At 36.2% G+C, this 26,877-nt stretch overlaps 1 protein-coding gene across 10 annotated transcripts in view; it reads right to left on the bottom strand.

The window, feature by feature from the left end:
- Nucleotides 1-7,700: 7,700 nt before the first annotated feature.
- LOC149795316 (uncharacterized) overlaps nt 7,701-26,877 on the bottom strand; it is a 137,802-nt gene continuing 118,625 nt past the window's right edge. For all 10 annotated transcript variants that reach the window (XM_089965068.1, XM_089965070.1, XM_089965069.1 and 7 more), the window contains 2 exons: nt 21,090-21,916; nt 7,701-13,980 (listed from right to left, as the gene is read on the bottom strand). In XM_089965068.1, the coding sequence (XP_089821194.1) occupies nt 13,612-13,980; nt 21,090-21,916 (1,196 nt within the window). In that variant the 3' untranslated portion in view covers nt 7,701-13,611. The remainder of the gene's footprint in view (nt 13,981-21,089; nt 21,917-26,877) is intronic.

Below are 26,877 nucleotides of genomic sequence, written 5' to 3' on the forward strand. Positions count from 1 at the left end.
TCGTCTTTATATGACATATTTACTATTTATTTCTTAAAATTGCATTGGATGCTTCAGTGCCTTGGTGATGTAGAGGCAGCCAGACAGTCTTAGGTTATTGTCTTTACAATAGGTCATCCATCCAGGTCATCCATTCATGTGTCTGTTTAAGTTTTGCACTCAAGCCAGTTTTCAGGTATTGTGGAGAAACATTTTTGTTTATTGAACATATTTTTACTCTTGTCAATGAAAGTTGCTGCTAAAGACCATCAGTACATTATTAGGCAGTGACTCAATGATCGTTTGCAAAATAACGTACCTACTCATATGCACACACATCTGCTATCCCCAAATCAACCTGCAGATCATGTTCTTTACTGTAATGTCATGGATCAGATTAACAATGTAGGCTGTGCTCTGTGAGTGCATTTTAATGGGAGATCTGGACGACTACACTGTGAGTGCATTTTGATGGGAGATTTGGATGACTGCACTGTGAGTACATTTCGATGGGAGATGTGGACTGCTCTGTGAGTGCATTATGATAGGAGTGCTAAATTTACTCCAGTAGTGCATTATCATGAGAATTGTAACTCTGCTGAGCTATTGCATTATCATGGCAACTCTTACTTTACTTTTGCTTGTGCATTCTGATGGGAGCCAGTGTGTTATGATCGGAGCTCTGAGTCTACTCTCCAGTGCATTATGATGGGAGCTACAAGTCTACTCTGCCAGTGCATTATGATGGGAGCTATGAGTCTACCCTGCCAGTGCATAATGATGGGAGACCCAACTACTCTGCCAGTGCATTATGATGACAAGAGACCCAACTACTCTGCCAGTGCATTATGCTGGGAAGCCTTACTATTCTTGTTTGTATATTTTGATGGAAGCTGCATCTGCTCATCCAGTGCATTTTGATGGGAGTTCTGACACTTCTCTGCCAGTGCATTTTGATGGTACTTCCGAGCCTACTCATGTTTGTGCTTTATGATTGGAGCCTTGAATAAGCTATTCTGTTGCATTATGATGTGAATTCTGGCTTTGCTATGCCAATGTATTATGATGGAAGTTCTGGATATTCTCCTTCAGTGTATTGTGGCAGATCTGACTGTTCTTCCAGTGCATTATGATTGGGATCTGACTCTACTCTTCCAGTGTATTATGATGGGAGTTCTCACTTGACTCTTCCAGTGCATGATGTTGTTGAGTTTAGACAGTACTCCACCAGTGCAATACGTGGGGAAACTGACTATCCTCTGCCATAGCAATTTGATGGTAGTTCTGACTACTCTGCCAGTGCATTATGATGGGGTTTCTGACTGTACTCTTCCAGTGTACTGTGAAGGGAGTTCTGACTCTATACGGTTTGAAGTTTTGTGCACATTATGTATGAGAAGATATGGTGTTTTGTGCATTTGTTTTGGACCAGTACTATTTCACCCATTTGTTTTGGACCAGTACTATTTCACCCATTTGATTCGGACCAGTACTATTTCACCCATTTGTTTTGGACCAGTACTATTTCACCCATTTGATTCGGACAAGTACTATTTCACCCATTTGATTCGGACCAGTACTATTTCACCCATTTGTTTTGGACCAGTACTATTTCACCCATTTGATTCGGACGAGTACTATTTCACCCATTTGTTTTGGACCAGTACTATTTCACCCATTTGATTCGGACCAGTACTATTTCACCCATTTGTTTTGGACCAGTACTATTTCACCTATTTGTTTTGGACCAGTACTATTTCACCCATTTGATTCGGACCAGTACTATTTCACCCATTTGTTTTGGACCAGTACTATTTCACCCATTTGATTTGGACCAGTACTATTTCACCCATTTGTTTTGGACCAGTACTATTTCACCCATTTGTTTTGGACCAGTACTATTTCACCCATTTGTTTTGGACCAGTACTATTTCACCCATTTGATTCGGACCAGTACTATTCCACCTATTTGTTTTGGACCAGTACTATTTCACCCATTTGTATAGTACACATCAAAAGGTCACTTGCTAGACAACATAATAACATTTGTAGTTAGATCAAAATGGACAAACTTGATCTATTATCCTTTGGCACAACAATTTTTTTTTTTAATGAATGGGAAAGTTAGAAGGTGGCTGTCCTGGGTTGGGTTACATGGGCACTGAATGAGTAACCATTCGGTTATGGGACCTACACTTTACCAAATGAGCTACCACAGCTACACAGGATAGAATGTGGATGAAAGGCTTGCATCTTGACTCAGTCATGAGGCACATACAACAGTAAGGTGTCTTGTTCAAAGGTTGAAAAAGCATGTTTTTGGGAAGTATTTCCATGTTTTTAAATTTACAGCTTTAAGCAAAATTTGGTGGTATATTATAATAAACATTGGCATAGAATTTATAGGAAGATGGTGTGTTGCTATATACTCATAGCCAAATAAGGAAAATTTAGAGGTAATTGTGAAATGCTGTACCTGTGGGAACATTTGAAAGAGATATGCATGGCGTCAGAGGATTTGAATTCCTTGGACTGTCCTCTTCTTTCTTCCTTAGGAAAGGAAGAAGGATTAATGAACTTCCTCCTTGGAGGTCTACAGCAACAGCAGCTTGGACCTGACAGTTGATGAGGAAGTTTAAATTGAGGTTGCATATTGGACGGGAGCTGCATTCATTTAAATAACTTTATGGATGGCCCATGAGGGTGATTCTTATTAACCCCATCCTTCCTGGCCAACTGTGTGATGGGCCAGGAGTGGTTGTAATGGAAGTGCAGAAGTTCCACCGATAAAGCTATTAACACAGAAATTTCATATTGGGAGATTTTTGCCACAGCTTCTATTACATGTTGCAATGTGACTGGGTTCAGCGAGGCTTCCTTCATGGATGAAAAAAAAGATTAACCAGTACATTTTACAATCTGATGAAAATCTTAACACATTAACCCCTGCCGATGAGTTTACGTGGCAGGAGGTAATAGCCTACTGCCGAGCTCTGTAGCGTCAAGGTCATGTATGATACACTAAAGTGGGTGGTATTATAGAAAAGTAAACAGATGTAGCTCTACAATGATACCCATTATCTGGAAGTTGTAGTTGCACTACAAAATGTGAAGGGAAAAACCGATTTTTTTTAACCGATTTTTTTTCATCCAAAATTCGCCCGTGGTCAGAATCCAATTTTGTGTCTGGATTTTACACTTTTTGGTCTTAGATCTAAGGCAGACTGGTATGAACTGCAAACAGACAGATGAACCTTTGAAAAAAGTAGGATAAGATGGTTATTTGGCATAAAGAGTGGTCTTGATACAAAAATAATGGATCCGTTAAGCAAAAGAATAAGAACTCCCAACTTTTACCCTTCTGCACATGCATGAGCTAAATAGCCAATGAAATATGATGTTTCTAACACAACTAGGCAGTAGGTTATTTGAAAATTACCTGGAAGTTGATGTATTAGGATGTATTCTTAAATAGCTTTCAAAATGTGTTTCCTACTCAAATTTCAGGCAAAATCTACAAAAACCTCCAGGGGTTAATGTGTTAACATACTTGTATATATATATATATATATATATATATATATATATATATATATATATATATATATATATATATATATATCAGCCAGTGAATCAAACAAATTGATTTCTTGTGAAATGTCTTTGTAAAATAACTTAACAACTAGTATATTAATCTTTTTATGTATTATAATGGAAAGAATTGTCATTAGTCATCGGTCTTTTATTAGGACAAGATGTTTTATTGACATGTTTTTCAATGATATGAAAATGCTCATGAAGATCATCTGGTGTGTCACACTGAACTTGTGTGTAAAGTTCTCACTGACTCCAGCTATAATGGCTGAAACTGAATCATTGTCATCTGCTTCGTGTAAAGTTCTCACTGGCTCCAGCTGGAATGGAGTCATTGTCATCTGCTTCGCTTTCAGTAGCAGAAAATTTCATTGCTTTCTGGCAAAATCCACCACATCCTAAAGAGGAATAATGACACAATTATTGAAAGCACACCTTGACTATTGTATTGTCTCTCAGAACCATTTTCGTTTAGGACCAACAATATATCTTAAATATTTTAATGAAAATGCAGTGTCGATATGACCACCTGTTTAGAACAAGTAAAATGTTTTACTTTAATTAACATAGTATCAACTACATTTTGCAACTGGGACAAGTTACAACAAAATGGCAAGATTTTTCATACTTGAAATAAACTTGAAGTATGCATGGTCCACATTACTTTAACCCTGAAGCTGTGGAACTTGTGCAAAACATCCCATGTGAGTGATGGCAATGATCACCATGGCATTTTTGCTGTATGATAGCTGTCTGTAGCATTTTTCAAACAGCTCTACTTGAAAAGTGTGCTTGGTATGTATGTATATATATATATATATATATATATATATATATATATATATATATATATATATATATATATATATATATATAAAATGTCTTTCAAATTGTCTGTCCCTCAGTGAATTTTTGAAAACAGGATTCAACCAAAAATCACTTGGAGCCAAATCACGACTGTATGGAGGATGTGGCATAGTTGGAATGCTATGCTCCATCAGGAAGTCATCCAGGAGTGTTGATTGGTGTGCTGGATGGATATGTTGGGTGACAGTGCACTTGCCAATTTTGTCATTACATTTGGTGTCTATATATGTTGGGATACAAAAAGTGTTATATTTTTTTACATGCAAGTCTTGGGACATGAAAGTAATTATTTTTTCTTGCCCCAAGACTTAGAAATCATTACAGTACATGAGACATAAATATCTGCAGGCATTTGGCATGCAGTATTTTTAGCTGCAGATCATTTTATTAGAATGTTATTATTGGCATTAAATTTATTGACAGATTCAGAGAAAGAAAAAAAACTATTATAACAAAACATACCAAACTTTTCAAATATTGCTCATAGTTACCATATTCTGGAATAGGATATAGCAGTACACCATTCATATTGCTCAACTCAGTGTACTGCATTTATTCAACATACATCATAAAAATTTTGGTGTTCTGCATGAAGTTTGAGTCAATTGTCAACACTGCTGTTTCTCTTCAATGATCATAGTAATGTTTATGGTCACTTTTTAAAATGTTCTAAATGAGATTTAGTGGCCTGAGCACATGGGAAATTTGTATGGATGAGATTTAGTGGCCTGAGCACATGGGAAATTTGTATGGACGAGATTTAGTGGCCTGAGCACATGGGAAATTTGTATGGATGAGATTAAGTGGCCTGAGCACACATATAATTTTATAGATGAGATTAGAGGCCTGAGCACACATACAATTTTATGGAGGAGATTTAGTGGCCTGAGCACACATACAATTTTATAGATGAGATTAGAGGCCTGAGCACACATACAATTTTATAGATGAGATTAGAGGCCTGAGCACACACAATTTTATAGACGAGATTTAGTGGCCTGAGCACACATACAATTTTATAGATGAGATTAGAGGCCTGAGCACACATACAATTTTATAGACGAGATTTAGTGGCCTGAGCACACATACAATTTTATAGACGAGATTTAGTGGCCTGAGCACACATACAATTTTATAGATGAGATTAGAGGCCTGAGCACACATACAATTTTATAGATGAGATTAGAGGCCTGAGCACACATACAATTTTATAGACGAGATTTAGTGGCCTGAGCACACATACAATTTTATAGACGAGATTAGAGGCCTGAGCACACATACAATTTTATGGATGAGATTTAGTGGCCTGAGCACACATACAATTTTATAGATGAGATTAGAGGCCTGAGCACACATACAATTTTATAGAGGAGATTAGGGGCCTGAGCACACATACAATTTCATAGACGAGATTTAGTGGCCTGAGCACACATACAATTTTATAGACGAGATTTAGTGGCCTGGGCACATACAATTTTATAGATGAGATTAGAGGCCTGAGCACACATACAATTTTATAGACGAGATTTAGTGGCCTGAGCACACATACAATTTTATAGACGAGATTAGAGGCCTGAGCACACATACAATTTTATAGACGAGATTAGAGGCCTGAGCACACATACAATTTTATAGACGAGATTTAGTGGCCTGAGCACACATACAATTTTATAGACGAGATTAGAGGCCTGAGCACACATACAATTTTATGGATGAAATTTAGTGGCCTGAACACACATACAATTTTATGGAGGAGATTTAGTGGCCTGAGCACACATTAACTTTTTAACTTTAGTTTTACATTAACTTTTAGTCAAAACACATTTGCTTTGTTTTTTTTTATGTTCTTGTTTGTTTACAAGTGACATTTTTAAACTAGCATTATTGCATATACAGTGGTGTACAATGAAATTCAATTTTACTTTTGTCCTTATATTAAGCCAATTAAAGTCAAGCACATCCACTAACACATGGGGTTGTGATAATAAACTGAATATTGAATTGACCAGCAGAGTTGTTTTCCCCAATTGTACACTGTACTTGGTTAAAGTAAATCTATCTCATCTAATGCATCACAAGCGAAGTTAACATACATTTTCTCCCAGTATGAACCGGGCAGGATCTGCATTGAAAAATATATCAGTATGATTTTTCATTACTCATTAAATTTTTTAGTACTCATTACACTATCATTTTATATGCAATTTTACATGCATCTTTTTTCCCCATACTTTTCTATGTAATTATGAGTACTTTTAGTTAAACATTTAATTATGAGTGTCACAAGAAATTGCACACTGACCTATGTATTATAATTTTGTATTGCTTGGACCATTAACTACTTAAAAATGAAAGATTTAAAAAAAAAATAATACTCCAACATTTCATAAGTAGTCATTCTTATGATTCAATTGAGCAGTGTAGAGCTAAAGATGCCTTAGGCATGGTCAAAACTGGGTCTGTGTTGATTCCAAAGTGATAAAAATAATGCCACGGTAGCACAGTTAGTAAAACAATGGACTTGTAATCCAGGAGGTACAGGTTTGATACCTCAAGGTAATCTGCCTCTGTGTCTTCAGGAAAGGCACTTAACTCCCATTACTTGTTCATGATATAGCCAAGAATACACTTCCTAACTGTATTAGCTGCAAATGGGTGTGTATTATATCATGGTAAATATGGAATTAGTTACCCTCCTCAGCATTATGGTTGAAATAAACAAGTTGTACCTTCTAATGTTAACCTGAGCACAGAAAGGAAATAAGTACACATGAGTGTACACATAGAATCTCAGCTGCAAGAATTAAGTAACATCGTACTGATACAGAGCTGTAAGAATTAAGTAACATAGTACCGATACAGAGCTGTAAGAATTAAGTAACATAGTACCGATACAGAGCTGTAAGAATTAAGTAACATAGTACCGATACAGAGCTGTAAGAATTAAGTAACATATGAACATAGTACCGATACAGAGCTGTAAGAATTAAGTAACATATGAACACAGTACCGATACAGAGCTGTAAGAATTAAGTAACATAGTACCGATACAGAGCTATAAGAATTAAGTAACATAGTACCAATACAGAGCTGTAAGAATTAAGTAACATAGTACCGATACAGAGCTGTAAGAATTAAGTAACATAGTACCGATACAGAGCTGTAAGAATTAAGTAACATAGTACCGATACAGAGCTGTAAGAATTAAGTAACATAGTACCGATACAGAGCTGTAAGAATTAAGTAACATAGTACCGATACAGAGCTGTAATTCATTTATTCATTCAAATAGTAACAGCATACATATTTCACCAAAATATTCAGTTTACAAAAAAAAGCGCTAACATCATAGTATTAAAAACCGATAAAGTGCCTCACGAAGAAATCTAAGCAAGTTAGATCTTAACATTCCCATCTGAATATCATACATCCTTTTGGCAAACTAAACTAAAAAAATATTAATGAATGAATCAGAGCAAGAATGGTGATTTTACATTAAAAAAATGTCTTCCATTACAAATAAGACTCCCTGACAATCAACATAAAAATTTGGCCAAATTACACTATACTGGTTGAAAATGGAACCTTTTATGCCCAATTTTTTTCTTTTGCATAAATATTAACTTGTCTATTCCACATCAACCTATCTCACAAAAAATTTCTCACTGCTCTGACAAAATTGACATTCTCTGAACACTTTAAATTTGTGTGCATCAAATTTTGCAGTTTGGTTGGAAAATGCATATTCCTAGGTAATTCATTTAACGGATTAAATTTCATAATAGGTTTACAAACCCATTCTAACGCAGCCCAAGTGTTGTGGGTTCAATACCCCACTCAGCTTCAGTCTGTCTTTGGGAAAAGGCTTCAATTTCCTTGGCATAATATTGCTCCAAGCGTCATTAAAAGACTGGCAATATCTGACACACAGTTCACTCCGACTTCCAACAATTTGAAATTATGGAGGTCTCAAAGAAGAAAATTATTCAAGAAGATCTAAAAATAATGGGAAGTTTTAAAATAGAGGAGATATGAATGACCACCATCAAGTGGGCATTTGTATATTACTAAGCGAATTTCATTACTCGGGTAGTTTGGTTTGATATAATTTTTGGCTTTTGAATGTTATATAGTGATAAGGTGAGCTGATCCGATGGTGGGAGCTGAACCCACAAACTTCTAGTTAGGAGTTCCATACTTTAACCACCGAACCATTGCAGCTCCCCTGAGTAGTTTGGAAAGAAAAAGTCTAATGTGCATGAGTGTGTGTGTGAGTGTGTGTATGTCAGTGTGTTTACTACTTTTCATTTTTAACGACAGATTTACACATCATCTTACAACATAAAAATAAAGCATCAGTAGAATAGGACTGATGCACTGTGTTGTAAAAGGTCACCATTCTGAATGTCATAAAAGCTGTTTAATTAAGGCAGTAATCCTTGTGGCTTAGTGGTCAGCCAGGGTTGGTTGCCATAATGATTACTCCAATAATCTTGGCAATAAATAACCTATTTGTGCTGCTGTGTTGTAAAACACCAAACCAAACAAACTGTTAAGTACCATAAATGCTCACTTACAGGTACAGTCCGACTGCAACGAACCTCAGCTGTTGCATAACGTGCCAGCAGACATGTATCTGTGAAATTTGTTAGAAATAATCATTAGAACAACATTGATCCTAATCTGCTGGCACTTTATGTGATGGCTGATCAGGTTCCATGTCATTTGCAGCTGGGCTCGACTAATAAGGGAGTATATGTGGTACATCAAAAAACTGCTGACTCAGATCTGATGGCATATTTTACCGGGAATTCATGTATTTTTTGTGGTTTGGACATTTTTTGGTTACTTAAAATCATAAATTTTGGGAAGATTTAATGTAAGCTGTGTCTTTAAACATAGCACTCATGAAATCCATTTTTAAAAAAAGTGATATCCATGGAAAACATGTGAATGCAGAAACTGTAACTCATTTGGCAGAGTGTTGGACTTGAGCCTATGACATTTGCATTTGGTGCATGATATTCAAATATGGTAAATCATTGCAGCATGGATGTATTTCAGGCCTTTGATCAAATCATTGCTACAAAATTTGTAACCTTGATCCCAAAATCAAAAGCTTTAGACAAAATGTCAGAGAATTAGTTACCTTAGATCATAATGCTTCGTCCAATGTATGAACAAAACCCATCAATGGGTTTAAGAAATGTAAGGAAAAAAAATAAAAACCTTTAAGCAAAATCTTAATGCAAATTTTCTATTATTGTGACCTTGACCCCAAGATCAATGAGAAATGCAAGTTTGGTATGAATGTAACCTTGACCCCAAGATCAGTACGGCAAGAACATGCATTGCAGAGGGAACTGTCTTAGCTTCACAATGATTTACCTGAAGGCTGATGAAAATACATTATGGGTTTACGGAATATAAGCAAATAAAAATCCTTTAACCAAAACATTGATGTGATTTTTCTATGAGTGGTCTTGGCCAAGGTCAATAAAGAAAGTGCTCCTGTCACACTATGTTTTATTCACAATGATGAAGAAAAAGCCTTAACCAAAACTGAAGCACTAATTTTCTATGACTGATGTTCAGTACATGGTGGAAGGGGCTAGATAGAATATTGCAGAATGCATGGTTTTGGCTTCATAATTTGAGTGAATCTGATGACTGGAACCTTAACAAAAATGTAAAAGGGATGATAATTAAGTGACAGAATGAATTGTCTCAGCTTCATAATGATTCATGCCAAGTATGATCAGAATCTATGATGGTGTTTAGGAATTATATGCAACTAAAAAACAAAAAGCAAATCCTTCCAGTACTCTAGACTCCACTGCTGGCTGGAATGTGACTGCTTGCTTCCCACTAATGTGGGCTTAAACAATAAAAAGCAATTATTGAAAACTACAACCCTGGTACTGAGATTAAAAATCCTTGATGAATATCCACTGAATTAATTCATTTGATGTGGATGTTTTTGATCATGGTAATTAATTTATGTGAATGTTTTTAATTAATTAATGTGAATGGTTTTAATGCCCTATATTATACAGTGTCCTTCAGCTTTTGAATCAACAAATTGAAAAAAATTTAAAATAGTTACATTCACTGGAAAAGTCAAGCAAGAGATATGATATGCATGGTAATAATAAATATAACAGAATTTTAAATAAGTGAATTTAATCACAAAACTTCAATAATCACTAAAGGGTACAATGAATTACTATATGCAAAATGTCATGAAACTGTAATAAATATTATCTTAATAAAATATATACATCTATGTACAGCTTTATATACTTAATAATACAATATGTTTTAAAACTCCGACCTATGACAATCAGAATATAGAGATGTCTTGGTGATTTGGTTTTTATTTGATTAGGATGTCATGAAGTAATATCAAAGCTAACACATTTTGAATGTGAAGACATGTTGAAATCTACATGTAGGAATATCATCAAGTGAAATATCTGTTATAACCCATAATGCACTGTTTCAGTATGTCTAATAAGCATTCTGTACTGATTACATTTTAGCAAACTCAGTTAATATGTTTCACAAAAATAACTGATTGGCAGAGATATGATTGGATGTGATCACTGCTTTTGACATCACAGATATATCACTTGTAACCTAGGTGCATAATACTGCTGTGAACTCTGCAAGAGACTGGACATAAAGTGGTGTTATTGTGACTTCTGATCTTATTAAATAATGAAACAGTAAAATTCTTATGCATTTTTAATAACTGCAACAACAGTATTGTGAAAGAAAATGATAAAGGCAAATACATTTTTATGAGAACTTTTACAACCTGCTATAAACTGGATGCACAGGATGCTTTGTGATGTGGAAAACTGATGTGATCTCAAAATCGTGTCAGTCTGAAAAAGTTCACCCACCAGCATACCCTTTTAATGGTGTATTCAGAATCTTACCCAAGTAAAATTATCCATTTTTAAACAAGTTAAAATACGCCAACCTTTTGCAAAGTGATCATACTTAAGTGTTATCTACATATACAAGATATACTTGCTTATAAGTCGAGCCCAACTGCAAACAATAGAGACCTGGATCTGCCATTGCTTATCTGGATCTGTTGAGTTTGCAGATGGAGCATTTATGTACTAATTCTTTTTAAAAAAACATATAAATGCTTGGTTTAGCACACACACTTGACGAGAAATGGGCAATGAAAGAGTCGCAATCAGGCTTCATAAAGAATATGCATATGATTATGCATGGTTTAAACAATGATGTAGTACAAAGACAATAGATAAATAGATTTTTAAATAATTAAATTAGAATCACAGCAATGCTAAATTTGGAATCATTAAGTCTGAACACTTGAATGACCTTCACTCCATAAATATTTTTCAAGAGTTGCATTTTAAAGAGTTTAAAAAATACTTTTAAAAACCAGGGCTTGCTTTGATGTTTCAAAGGTAATTTAAAAGTTTGGACTCAGAGGATGTTAAATCAGTATATACACAACGTTGTGATGTTTCATGAAAGCAGGACCTCGTACAGTAGACTTAACAAATTTTAGCCATTTGTGCTTACCTCTAAAAATAAGTGTCTCAAGTGAACTTAAATTTAAAAATATAGTGAAGCCTTTCTTCTGCAACTAAATAATTTCCTACCAATAAGAAAATAAAAAATGAGGGATCCCTTTTTCTATTGTCCACAATTTAAACCAATAAAATCTACTGGTACTCATGTTATCTATTTATCACAGGCATTGACTGAAATTATTTTGCAAGAAAAGAGAGATTATGTAGCATATGGACTTTAAGATTGAAAATATTTATTTCAATTCTCAAACATTTCTGTTTAATCTTCCTTACAAAAGGATATGTTTTTAGTAAATGTTAAAAGTTTGATCTCAAATACCCAGATACACTTTAAAATCATTCTTAATTTCACAGAACAGTTCTTTTTCAGAGATTGTGTAAATTAAAAAAAAATATTTATAAACAAAAAGAAATGGAACTGACCACAGTCCAAGGGGCAAGAGAGCATGTTGCACAAGTAATAGGGAAATAAAATCAATTAATTTTTTTAAAACCAAAATCTTAATGTAACTTTTCTAAGACTGACCATGGCATAGCTTCATGTTTTAAATAAATATTAGCAAATTAAGAAACTAAACTCAAAATCGAACCTACTGACAATGACACAAGAAATGTGATTGCTATTATCTCAATTCCACTAACATAATGTACAGGAAGTATTACACTAAAAAAACAATGCTGGCTAGAATCATATAGCAATATACTGCTGAAGTAACAATATCTTGAAAATCTCCTGGACCAGTCATTTTCTAGAAATTTGTTCATGATTAATCATATTATGTTGAAAAAATATTATTGTTTCATCAAAATGTACCTGAGAATCTTGACATTTCAAGATTTAAAAATTATGCATCTCCTAAACCAATATTACTCATCTTAAATTTTATAACCACTATTATAAACTTCTAATACAAAGGATAAAGTCTGCATTGTTTAATTAAAACGAAAAGTATAAATACTGTAAATATATAAATTATTCAATGAGCTTTCCACAAACTGCCATACCTTTGCCATAAAACTATTACATTATACCTAATGTTCCATCCCTTGTAGGAAAAAATAAATATGTCAAAATTATTTTGCATAAATAGCACTAAATATAGGAAGGGTTATTAGCCAAAAGTATTTATTGAAGAATTCCATTTGAGCGACTGAATACTGTTTCTGAAATTGTACCAGCTCTGAACAAAATTTTGTGATTAAATTTAGTTACGAGTTATCTCCCATTAATGGTACATGTATTACCATTATAACACGAAAGAAAAAAAAATCCATAAAACATATCACCATTACTGTATGAAGAAAAGTAAATGAAGATGTGTACATAAAATGTCCTCAATAACTAACGTATTCACTCATAAGTAGAGGCCAATTGCAAACCCTGATCTATCACTGCATAATGCTCCAGCAGATCAGGATCTATGCTGTTTGTTCTACTGATTACTCCTAACAAACTATATACACCCAGATCTGCTGGCACATTATGTAATGGCCTATATGTGTCTGGTCACTTTGCAGTTGGACAACTTCTAGGTGAGTATATAGGGTATTTCACTATTGGCAAGGTAACAATAAAGCTAGGGAAAAAATGTCAGTGGTTTTCAATTTGTTCAATGTCTAGATCTTCCTGCATTGCAAACATCTCTGGTTCTTCCATCTCTTCTTCTTCCATAAAATCACAACCCTCATCGTCACCAATTAATTTGACTGGTCCACTTGTTACAGAAGGAGGATCATCGTCTTCTATGATTGAGTCCCGATTTAATGGTTCTAGTTCATGAATTGGACTGCTTCTGCCAACAGCCATCATTCGCTGAGCAGTAACATCAGTATCTAGTGGGGAGCTAGCAATGGGCATGAGTTTCATCATCGGGTCCAGGTCTGCGCAGAGCTGAGACTGGAAGATCTGGTCCTTGACGTGAATGGAGAAACAATCTGACCTAAGGTTACTGTAGGCAGTCTGAAAAGGAATGAGTACCAAAACTTAGTGACCAATCAATAAACATATTTTAAAAAAAACTCTATCATCTTATCTATATAAATAAAGGTCATCATTATCATATATACAAATCCTGTTACTGAGATTTTATCTTTGTCAATTGGATCTGCAGATCACCTATGATCAATAATATTCCCTGATTAATGTACATGTCATTTTGGAGGGGAAGGCTAATTTTAAATATCTAATGGTGACAACAGAAAAAGAATAAGGATCAATACACATTAGCCAGGGTCATAGGGTGGATGTTTTCAGAAAGTCACCCTATGGGAGGGTGATTTCTCATATGGTCACAGGTATTTTCTGCCCAGTAAAAAGCTACGCAATAGCAACAGGATATATATTACTGACGTTAAAACTAAGTTTAATGTTGATAATTTTGTGATGAAAAAAAAAACAGAATTATCAAGTCCTCTAGCATTGAAAGTTTCGGGGGAAAGTTCTCCACTCAATTTGATAAGAGAAGGGGCTAAAATAGTAGGACTTTAACGAAGAAACATGCTGGGACCTAAAAGATCACACATTATTTCTAGCATTTGGTTTAATTTCTTCTGTGATTCTTTAGAAATAAACTTCAATCCCACAATCATGATTTTTAGAATAGACTACTGGGGTAACAACTTATGGATTTTGTGGTGAATACAAACCAAGAATTTAAATGCAAAACTATGGTAGAGATGCCTCAGTGCAAGTAGGTCAGCAGGTAAATTTCACAGTTAAGTGTTAAAATGCACAGAACACAGATTCTAAAAAGACAAAAAATAGAGCATTCTGTAAGGAGAGAAAACAGTATTCTATAATGACAAGAAACTAAGGACAGAAAACAGCATTGTATAAGGACAGAAAAGCTCACAAGTTTGATCACAATTAGGCAGACTTATTTTTTGGACAACTCTGTTTTCTGTGACATTTTAAAAAGAAAGCTTGTCTTTCTAATTTAGTTTTCCTCTGACAAATTCTGGGACTGCCTTATATGTGTTGGTAAACAGTCTGAGTGAAAAATCTTCTTATTAAAAATCTGTCAATTGTTTGAAAAGAAAGGCAGGTAGATGGAGAATGTGTCCACCATGGTAAAAATAAGGTATTCTTTATGGTCTCACCATCGTATACTTTATGATATACCATGGTAAAAATAAGGTATTCTTTATGGTCTCACCATGGTAGTAATAAATGTATGCTTTATGGACTCACCATGGTAGTAATAAATGTATGCTTTATGGTCTCACCATGGTAGTAATAAATGTATGCTTTATGGACTCACCATGGTAGTAATAAATGTATGCTTTATGGTCTCACCATGGTAGTAATAAATGTATGCTTTATGGACTCACCATGGTAGTAATAAATGTATGCTTTATGGACTCACCATGGTAGTAATAAATGTATGCTTTATGGTCTCACCATGGTATACTTTATGATATACCATGGTAAAAATAAAGTATACCTTATGGGCTCACCATGGTAGAGACAATGTATACTTCATGGTATACCGTGGTACAAATAAAGTGTGCCTTATGGACTCACCATTGAAAACATAAGGTATACTTTATGGGCTCACCATGGTAGAAACATGGTGTACTTTATGGGCTCACCATGGTAGAAATAAATGTATGCTTTATGGTCTCACCATGGTAGAAACAAGTTATACTTCATGATATACCATGGTAAAAATGAAGTGTACCTTATGGGCTCACCATGGTAGAAATAAGGCATACTTTATAGTACACCATGGTAAAAATAAAGTGGGCTTTATGGGCTCACCATGACAGAAATAGCTGTATGCTTTATGGTCTCACCATGGTAGAAATAAGGTATACTTCATGGTACACCATGGTAAAAAATAAAGTGTGCTTTATGGACTCACCATGGTAGAAATAAGGTATACTTCATGTTATGGTCAGTACTGAACAGTAGCAATGATCTAAAACTAACAGAATTGCAATCAATGAGAAGATAATCAGGTTATACAACCCATATCACTCTGGCTATTAAGTGTGTTTGATTTGGCATAGCTGACTGCCTACTGTCCTCCACTCACACATTACATGTTTTGTGATCAAAGTCAAACATGTATTGGTAATCTATAAATGGCTGGTCATTAGTGTAGCAAATTTAAAAAAAAAAACCTCATACAAAAAAGAAAAATGTGAGCAACACATCTGAAACACCTGCCATGCATTTCATAAACCCTCTATATATTAGTGCATAATTGATTCTTGAGAGTATTGACCAATGTGTCTCAGTGACCTGGACCTTTGCTGAAGATACACAGTTTTGAAATAAACAAGATACCAGAACAAGAGGTCATACCATGACCATGACATCTGGCCTTTAGATCCCAGAATTTATGTTTCTTTATTACCATACATACAAGTCATCTATAAAACTTGAATTGAGGAACTTTAGAACAAAAGTTATTCTGCCAAACCAAAATTTTCATTTGAGGTACAAGGATCATAGAATTTGACCTTGTGACCTATAAATCAACATGGTCTAGAACTGAAGTTATTAAGGTGCAAAACACCTTTTCTTCTTTCAGTCAGTGACACTGACCATTGACCTTTTGACCCCAAATGTCTATGCTACTTTATTACCCATTGTGCAAGTTATCCACGAACTTTGGTCAAGATATTTGTTAAAACTGAGATTTTTGTGCATCAAGTTTAGTCTCAGTGATTTACTTAGACATCTGACTCCATAATCAACATGTTTCTTCCTTACCCCAAGTGCAAGCCGTCTACAAAGTTTGGTTCAAATCTGATTTACAACTAATGTTATTGTGTGGATTACATTTTCCTTTCTCCAGTCAGTTACCTTGAACTTTGATCTTTTGACCCCAAAATCAATAAAGTTCTTTACTTACAACAAATACAAGCCATCCATAAAGTCTGGTTAAGATCTGGAATGTAGAACTGTGCATAAACCATTTTTGTTTCATTCGCAGTAAGTTTGACCTTTACTCCATATTGATATACTTCTTCGTTACCCCCAAGTGCAAGCAATCCACAGTGTTTGGTAGCTGGCCATTGCAACAGCTTTATCGGATGTGCAAGTGACACCATTTTCATTAGGACAGACCTTGGGATGAATGTGTGTGTAAAGATTCATGGCAATCTTCCAAGAATTTTAAGAGTAGTGATAGAAACTTGAGCTAAAGGATGTTCTATGGTTGTTGGATGATGGATGACATGCCATCACCTAAATTCTTGTCTATTACCAGTAGAACTAACTAGTAAAATTTTCATGAAGGTTGTAACTTCTTTAATGAAAATGGTGTCCATACACCACTGTGCATATTTTTGTTGTTGTTGTTGTTGTGGGGTTTAATGCCATTTTTCAGCACACGATAGGCTATACATGGCGGCCAGTATTAATGGGGGAGGAAGAACCCAGGAAAACCCCCGGAAAGAACCACTGACCCACAAGAAGCTACTGGCAGGCTTTCTCACATACCCACATTGGCCAAATCTGAGACTCGAACCCATGCAGACAGAGGTGAGATGACAGTGATCCATAACGAAGACCGCTTTAGACCACTCGGCCACTCAGGGCCCCCATATTTTTGTGGGGAAAAAGTACAATCCTAATGAATACTGTGAATATTTCATGACAAAAGTAACAATCTTCATGAAGATTGGTTTATTTGGAGAAAAGGCATAATCAGCACAATTTTCTGTATGAAAAATCACTTCAGTTTGATTTTTGACCATGGTACAAAATTTTCATTTACAGAAAGTGACCACTTTTTCATGAACATTTTGACAGAATTGGCTTTACAAATCTTTGTGAAAAAAAACACCATTTTCATGAAACTTTTTTTCACCAGGAAAATGTACTATGTTCATGACATGAACAGTCATTGATCACCTGTGGAGCTCTGAGTGAATAGGCTTGGTAAAGACAGAAAGACGGACAAAAACTACCCTCTTTAATTATGCTATTTTATTAAGCTACTGACATTTATATGTAGAACAAGGGTAGAGGATATTATAAAAAGCTAATTAATGCTTCTTGGAGAAAGCATGAGGTCATGTACTGAAAATACATCCATCAACATAATTATCAAATTATACCTACGTGTTAGATAAATCTCTAGACATTAAAAAATGGATCTACAAAAAAAAGTAGAAATTACTGCTCTGAGAAAAATAAGATTGGGAAGCAATTAGTGAAAGTAAATTGTTGACAAAACTGAGGGAATTATTTATAATGTTGTTTATTTTAATATTGATCTAATGTCGCACACTTGTTAAATAAGCATGAATACCTGCAAAATTAGATAACTATACAATGCTGTTAGACATGCTGTATTTAACACACAAGAATCAATTACTACAATAACCACATCAAAGGATAAATTCCCAATACCCATTCACTTTAAGTGCTTCTGATTCTGCTAACTAGCCATGCAGGACTCCACTATGGTATTGTGCAATAATCTTTTACAATTATTCCATAGCAAATATTTTCTCGGACAAGAATTTCAAACTGATCTTTATACCAAATTATATTGCACAATAAACACATTCGTCCTCTGTGTAAGCTGTGTTCAGTGTGAGAACTGAATCTGAGCTCAGACTAAAAATATAAAGCCTAAAATCCCAATGTCTTTTGCAAGCAAGAACAAGCTGGTAAATTATATCTCTCAGCCTTGGATGTTGGGGAAACTTAATGTTCACAGTTCTTTGACATTTGAACTTGACCCCAAGAGATGACCAAAACACTGCCACCTGAAACATCTACAAGTAGAGATACTTAAGTGTACTGAGATTCATTTTACAAGCTGCTGAGTTAAAATGCAAAAAAAAAAAGAAAAGAAGAAAGGAAAAAAAAAGCTGACCTCTAATGTAGGCTTTGAAAAAAGAACCGAAAAACATGTTATACATACAACCCTCCCGAGCTGATATAAAGGTGTTAAGTATTACTAGTATAACTATATCTCAAGTAGCATGAAATAGAAAGTCTGACAGACAGATGGTCTGGTCAGGTTTGGTGCACAGCAAATGCAAGTAGGTTGTTTAGTACCAAGGCAACTGAGCTATACAGAGCCCTGCCCAAGGACACGCTATGGTAGCTAGCTGATGGGGACTCATCCGATGCTAGGATCTGAACCTGTACCATTTCAGTCATAAGTCTGGCATGATAACCACTGCTGAGCTCCTGACTGTCAATATTAGCTGCCTATTCCACACATGGGAGCCGGGTGTAGGGGAGATATGGATGGAAGTATACATGGACAGATGAGTGGACATAAACATAAATATACTATGTTCCCCACCTTTTGATGAAAAAGGAAACACTCCAGGATCATCATATGTGCGGACTTGAGCATCACTTGCTATGTTAATTATTCAAATTAAGTTTTCTAAGTGTTGCTCTTGACTTAGTTAATGCAAATGAGATATAACAATCATTATTATTAATAACATTATTTTACCATTTACCCAGGAACTACTACTACTACCACCAGCATATAACTAGGTTAGGGAATGATTGATGTCCCTTTTAAAATTGCAATGGACAGACTAAAATTTATGGAATCCCTAAACAGCATTAACTAGCATATTTGATACATTCACTGCCATAAACAATCATTCAAATGGAACAATTATACAAAACATATGTACATTTGGACTTAAAATGATTAATAACATTTATTTCAAGGCTCATTCAATGTAACTCAAGCATCAATTACTCACTTTATTTATCAACGTAAAAATCACACCAAATTGCAAACACAGACTCAGAGTAAATAATGTTGGCATATCAGTTCTATGCTTTTGAATTGAAATCATAACAAATAGGACACAACAGAATCTGCCTTTGCGCAATATGTAATAACAGATTTATTTCTATGCCATTCACATGGGTCTTTAGGTATGCAGAACATAAAACCTAATGCCTTTATATACAAGCCAAACTGAATGACATCTGAGGATTAAACATACTATCAAACATGCAATTCAGTTCATAGGTTTTATTTTTGAATGCCCTAATGGCTGTTCAGTTAAATCCAATACTGTTAAATGAAATCCAATATACAGCTTTAATTAAATAAATGAATTGAAACAGGCAATAATATAGAATTTGTTTATAAGCCCATGCTTGATGATTAGCCAATCCCAGAATTTTACACACTTTAGGCAAATGTTTATTTTAAAATGCCTTGTCCAGTGCTAAACCCACTCTCAATTATGTCATTATATACATTTACAAGGCAAGTGTTTGGGTGTGCCATGGAAGAAATACTGTAAACACTCACAATGGCAAAGTATGCTGGAATGTTTCCTTAACGTATAGGAAACATGAAAACACAGTTAAATGAGCAACCATTTATAGAGGCAAATGCTGGAAACAAGGATTGAACCAGGACCACACAGGTGCACTGCCAATGGGCTACCAATGCAGTATCCAAGGATTATCAATCCTTTCAAGAGATTTTAACAGAACAAAAATAAATCAGATATGATCATTGATGCTATTTTGAAAAAGCTAAAATTGAAAAAGTGAGCGTTTCCCTGATAGCTCCTTTCATGGCTAAATTACTGTGTATATTCCTTCATAAGCTGAGTACAAATGCAAACAGCATTGACCCTGATCTGACATCACACAATGTGCTAGCAGATCAGGGTCCATGTTGTTTGCAGTTGAGCCTGACTGATAAGCATGTACATGCAGTCTGCTGAGATAGATAGTGGGGGTTGGGGGCGGGCAATGCCTAATAAAGGAAACTTTGAGGCTTTACATCCCCAGACTTCCCATGATTTAATTCAAAACTGCTGCATCATATAGGGACATTTTAACAGGTTTATTATGGGTCAATAATGGTCTCTTGCTCCATCAAAAATAATATCACAATCACGAAAAATTCCCAACATTTTAAAACTTGAGTACTGGAAGAAGAAAAAACCCATCCCAATGCAGGTGAACTGTTTTCCAAACATGATCGATGGTTCCAAGTCAAATTCCAATCCCCATACAAAAATCACTGCAAATGAATAGATACGATCAGTCTTTACTTGGCAGTATTTTATAATATATAAACTACATGAATGCTTGGCTGTACTCACTTCCTTCATTTTCAGCAGATTCAGATTTGGACGTCCATGGAGTCGTCGTCTTCTTCCACTTTTACGCTCACGGTAAAAAGAGGGTTGTGAACGACATCGCTGTATTTTCTGCCGATGTGGGGATGAAGGCATAGAATTTACAGAATTGGGGACACTGGCTACAGAGCCTGAGCATGAAGAACTACTTGAGATCTGATCCTCAAATGAAAGACTGCGATTCCGAAATGCATCATGTTTAATGAAATTATACACTGATGTAGAGTCCACATAAGGGTAGTCAAGTGGGCTGATTGCTCCATCACTGTAGATGCATGTAGATGCTGATGAGGGACGAGGAATGGGTGACTCAGGGGGTGTAAGAAAATCCTCTGGTGTTATATGACCACTGTCCACCTGTTTATATTTAAGTGAAGAAGAACTTGAAAATTCTGAGAAACAAGAATCTGTGCTAGCCCTTGTAAATTCCCTTGTAAAATTACTATGTGTATCCTTTTGAAAATTTGAGATGTGGCAATTCCTGGATTTGTTGGAGACAGACAATCCAACTGGTTTCCATAATCTTGACCCTTGTGGTTGCCATGTTGACTTTGCAGGTGGAATATTGCTATCATTCTCAGAGTGAGTGTTCAACAACTGGGAATGTCGTTTTTTTGGTCGAGAAGAATTCAGAGCTGGAGCAACATTATCACAGATTGAACCAGTATTGGATGGTTTAGCATGAGAACATGGGAAGGAAATATCCACACGACTTGGAATGGTGTACTCTCGATTCAGGGCCATTTTCTTTCCACTTCTGGCATTTGAATTTCCTGTAAATCCTTTCTTACCTGCATTAATAAGGAAAATCAATTAGTAGAAATTTCTTTGAGATTTTACAGATCCACTAAAACATCAATCTATCAGTCTCTCTTTCCTTAAGAAAATGACTATCAAGAATTATGAAATTATTGCCAAAGCAAAGATGCAAGCTTCCAAGATATTGGTTTTGTCTACAAAGTACCATCTGTATGTGCGTACAAGTCAGATGCAACATAAACTGCATAAACTCGGATCTGCCATTACACAATGTGCTGGCAGATTTTGATCCAGGAATTTTGTTTAGAATAGTCAGTTGAATAAACAACACATATTCGTATTGCTGGTGCATCATGTGACACCAGATCAGAGTCTTTGTTACCTGCAGTTATACCTGACTTACTGTAATAAAAAACTAGAATGCACCGATGGAATCTGTTCATTCATAAAAGGAGTATTTACCATCCCTTTGCTGATTACGTGCTTTGCTTAACCATTTCTTAAAATATATGTTGCACATATTCTACAGTTTATGGATTTGAAACGGGGTATGCTGAAACTACTTGGCCAACACTTTGGAAAGGTGAATGTGTTAACACAAGAAACATCAGCTGCAAAATTCTACAAATATATGCTACAAATATTCAGCAAATACTTTAAAAAACTCAGTGGGACCAGTCACATTTACCCTTTACCACAGAACCCAGCTGGAAGTAATTTAAAAACAGGAAATAATAGCTTTGCTCTACTTGTGCAAACACAAACAGTTGACAGTTTGACAGAATATAGAAATGAAAATTGTTGACAGGAAATCCTGTCCTCAAATGCAAGTCCTTGGCAAGAAATGATGTCATTCAAACATCAGTCCATCAAGGAAATCGTGTCTTCAAATGCAAGTCTTTGACAGGAAATATTACCAGCTTGATAGATAGTACATATGCAAATGATTGTCAGTTAATTATAATCTGTGAAACATCCAAATTCATTTAAATAACAATTTGTGAAAAGAAATTTTCATTGGAGTGTTATAAAGAAATCAGGGTACAATTTTGTACAGAAAAGTCAATTTGAGGAATGTCTAGATCTTAAAGGAAATAGAAACCAACAAGGTTGACATATGCCATAATTACATTTTTGACTATGAAAGGTACTGCAATTTATAAGTGTAATTTCATCTTGTGTCTCTAAAGTAATTCATTTCCAATAGTTCCAGTTAACATACCTTACACTTTCTTACAAGGCAAGTCCAACCGCAAACGATATGGCCCATGATCTGCCATTGCATAATTTGCCAACCAATCAGGTTCTGTTGTTTGTTCTACTGATTACTCCAATCAAATTGCAGAGATGCAGATCTGCCAATGTATTATGTGATAGTAGATATGGGTCTGTGCAGTTTGCAATTGGACTTGTAGGTGTATATATATATGATACATCAGTGGTGAACTTCATATATTTCATATGTATCTGTACCAAGCAAACTGATTTAAGGTCTTTTCTTTACTGGATCATGACAGTAAGTCACAATACAATGGTACTACTTGAATCAAGATCCAAGAAAAGCTTGCATTTCCATCTCAATGCATTGTATATTTATGCAGTCTTACCTGCTCATTTATTGCATTTTAAACAACTGAAAATGCCAAATAAAGACAAGTTATAAAATCAAGGTTCATTATTAGTCGACAGGTCAAAACCAATAGCCTCTTGCATATGCTGGATGGTGCTACTGTAAATGTCTGATGACAGTTTTTGAGGCATGTTCTTGAATTTGTGGACATCATTAAAAAAAAAAGATCATTTCCCCGACTGTCATATCTGGTACCTGCTGTTTATTAATTTGGTTCCAACACACCCATCAATGTAGTTTTCCTTTTGAATCTGATAAGCATTCTAGCCCGACTTGTCAATTAATGTTTTCTCCAAAATCTATACCTGTGTGCAAATACTGTGATATATTTTTCTTATCACACAATGTTGGAAAGCACAAAAAAGTATGCAACACCCCAAAAAAATGCAAAATTTACCAGCAGCTGAAAAGTAAGGATGGCTAAGTCTAAATTATGATGCAGTGCCCACCCTGGTATTCTACCGTGCTCCTGATTTCTGCCGTTTAAATGTCTTCTCTGTCTGAATAAATTTTTCACCATAAAATATTATTGCATTTAATAAATTAATACTTAGCACTAAACTTATCAGTTTGTATAGTTATAGTTACATAATAAGATACACTGCAGACTAGCTTCTGAAAAAATTGTTGAGTACCTTTACATTTAAGGTTTTTGATTCTGCTACTTTATGAATAATTATAAATTTGAAATAACTGATAAAATATTTTCCCTGGTGCAAATTGAAGAGCATTTTAAAAAGCCCTTTGCAAACTGAAAATCATATATCTGTTCAGTCATCTGCTTATTTATTGTTTCAGATGTTAGCCCATGGTCCTCTGAACCTCTATCAACGTAGTAAGAAAATTGTCAGAATATGGAAAATAAATCCATTCCATATATATATATATATATATATATATATATATATATATATATATATACCACAAATTTATATATTTGTACAGGATTTTGTTTCAGACTTTCAGATAGTCAAACATTTTTGTTCTAAATTGATCAAGTTTCACAAGTCTTGCCTATTCCTTGGAGTAATGTGAATTTTGGTTTCAGAACCTTTCAGATTCAGCATTTTATAAAGGCAGAAAGGCTGCAATTGTGGCCAGTCGGAATAGATTCGAGAACTGGTTTTTACGGTGAAACTTATTTCTGTATCACCATTTTCTGCACTTTGCTCGGTCAGCAGAAAATATCAGATATTTCATTATCTCTGATTTTGTCCTTAAAAGATAATCTTTCCATCTCACTGACTTTCCCCCAAAGAAATCAGTTATCTGTTATTTCAACATAACACAATGCTGTTATGCTTTAGACATTTCCCTGATGCCTAATCAATGGATTAATCTAATATATGGACTTGGGTCACAATTACTGCTTCTGGTTCACTACCCACAAATGTAGCCCAGTCTATTTTTAGAGCATTTTTCATCTCTCATTTTGGTCATGATACAAGAGTTAGATTTAGGCATTCCTGGTATTGATTTTAAGGTAACTGTTTATTCTTTAGAATATAAGCATTATGGTATGGTTGTGTGGTCTAAGGTTGACACTGCCGGGGTGGGAGTGGGAGACAAGCGCCCCACTCCTCCAGAAATGCCCCATATGGCTTGCGTCTCCAATTGCCCCTGTCAACTAAAATCCAGCTCCTGGCCTTCAAGAGTGGCTTAGATCTGAAGTCCGGCAGACCTCGTTTTCCACTAACAGGAGAAGGGGTGAAGGCGGGCCACTGCCGCCTTAAAACCAGTTGCTTCGGGTAGATGGGACTCATAAACCTTGGATAGTAGCTATCTAAGAGAAGGAAAACTCTGATTCCAAACCTCTGCTGCCTTGCGGCTATACCCATTCATGGGAAAGGCTAAGGGAGTAAACCCCGACAGACAATCTGGAGACGGAGTCCCTAAGGCAGTCTGACACTGACTTCAATGTCCTTCTGGCAACTCCTGTGACGCCGTTGGTGCCAAGCTGTATCGGCATTGGGCATTCCCTTGGGCCAACCAGCTGCGTGGAGAGGGGGGATCTGTTGCATGGACAATATCCAGCATCCCCAACAACGAAGGCCTTTACTTACTAGGAGACTTCAATGCTAGAGTGGGAGCTGACCACGATGTCTGGTCCACCTGTCTCGGCTTTTACGGAAGGGGCAAGATCAACAAGAATGGTCAGCGACTGCTGGAGATGTGCTGCTACCACAGCCTATATGTGACCAACACTTTCTTCAAATGCAAGGAGATCCACCAGGTGTCATGGAGACACCATGTTCACGCCACTGGCACCAGCTAAACCTCGTCATCACCAGGCATGCGGAATTGGCCAGTGTCCTCCTCATCTGCAGCTACCACAGTGCCGACTGCAACACGGACCATTCCCTCATAGCCAGCATGGTGCGAATATTACCCAAGAAGCTGCACCATGCCAAGAAAAAGGGTCACCCACGCATCAACACCTGCTGAGCAAGCAACCTAGAGAAAACACAGCAGTCCATCAGCAAACTACAGGAAGCTCTCACCAAAGTGACACCTGATGACACCATTGACTCCAAGTGGTCCCATCTCCGTGACACTGTATTCAATTCAGCCATCACAGCTTATGGAAAGAGGGCGCAAAAAAATGTCAACTAGTATGAGGCAAACTGGGAGGAGATGGAGCCCATGACTGAGGCAAAGAGGAAAGCCCTCCTGGCATACAAGGCTGCACCTAGCCCCAGAACACTACAAACCCTCAGGACTGCAAGGAACAATGCCCAGAAGACCACCCACTGCTGTGCCAACACCTACTGGCTGAACCTTTGCAACAGTATACAGACCACTGCCGACACCAGGGATGCAAGAGGAATGTAAGAGGGTATCAAGAAGGTGACAGGCCACCCCACCTCCAAGACCGCCCCCCTCAAATCCAAGATGGGCGAAGTCATCACAGACCATGGGAAACAACTGCAGTGATGGGTTGAGCACTATCTCGAGCTACATGCAACCCAAAACAACATCACTGACACTGCCCTGGATGCCATTCCAGACCTGTCGGTCATGGAGGAGCTAGACACACAGCCCACCCTGGAAGAGCTCAGAAAAGCCATTGATTGCCTTGCCTGTGGGAAGGCTCCTGAATGTGACGCCATTCCGCCTGAAGTCTTCAAGAGCAGGAAACCAGCACTGCTCCAGCTCCTACACATACTCCTCTGCTGGGAACAGGGATACATCCCACAGGACATGCGTGACGCCAACATCGTCACTTTGTATAAGAAGAAAGGAGACCGTAGAGTGCAACAACTACTGGGGCATCTCTTTCTTCAGTATCGTCGGAAAGGCTTTCGCCCATGTTGCCTTGGTGCGCTTGCAGATCCTAGCCTCCCGCGTCTACCCAGAGTCCCA

Source organism: Sinohyriopsis cumingii, chromosome 7 (genome assembly GCF_028554795.1).
Source record: "Sinohyriopsis cumingii isolate HCF-2022 chromosome 7, ASM2855479v2, whole genome shotgun sequence".
Lineage (NCBI taxonomy): Eukaryota > Metazoa > Mollusca > Bivalvia > Unionida > Unionidae > Sinohyriopsis > Sinohyriopsis cumingii.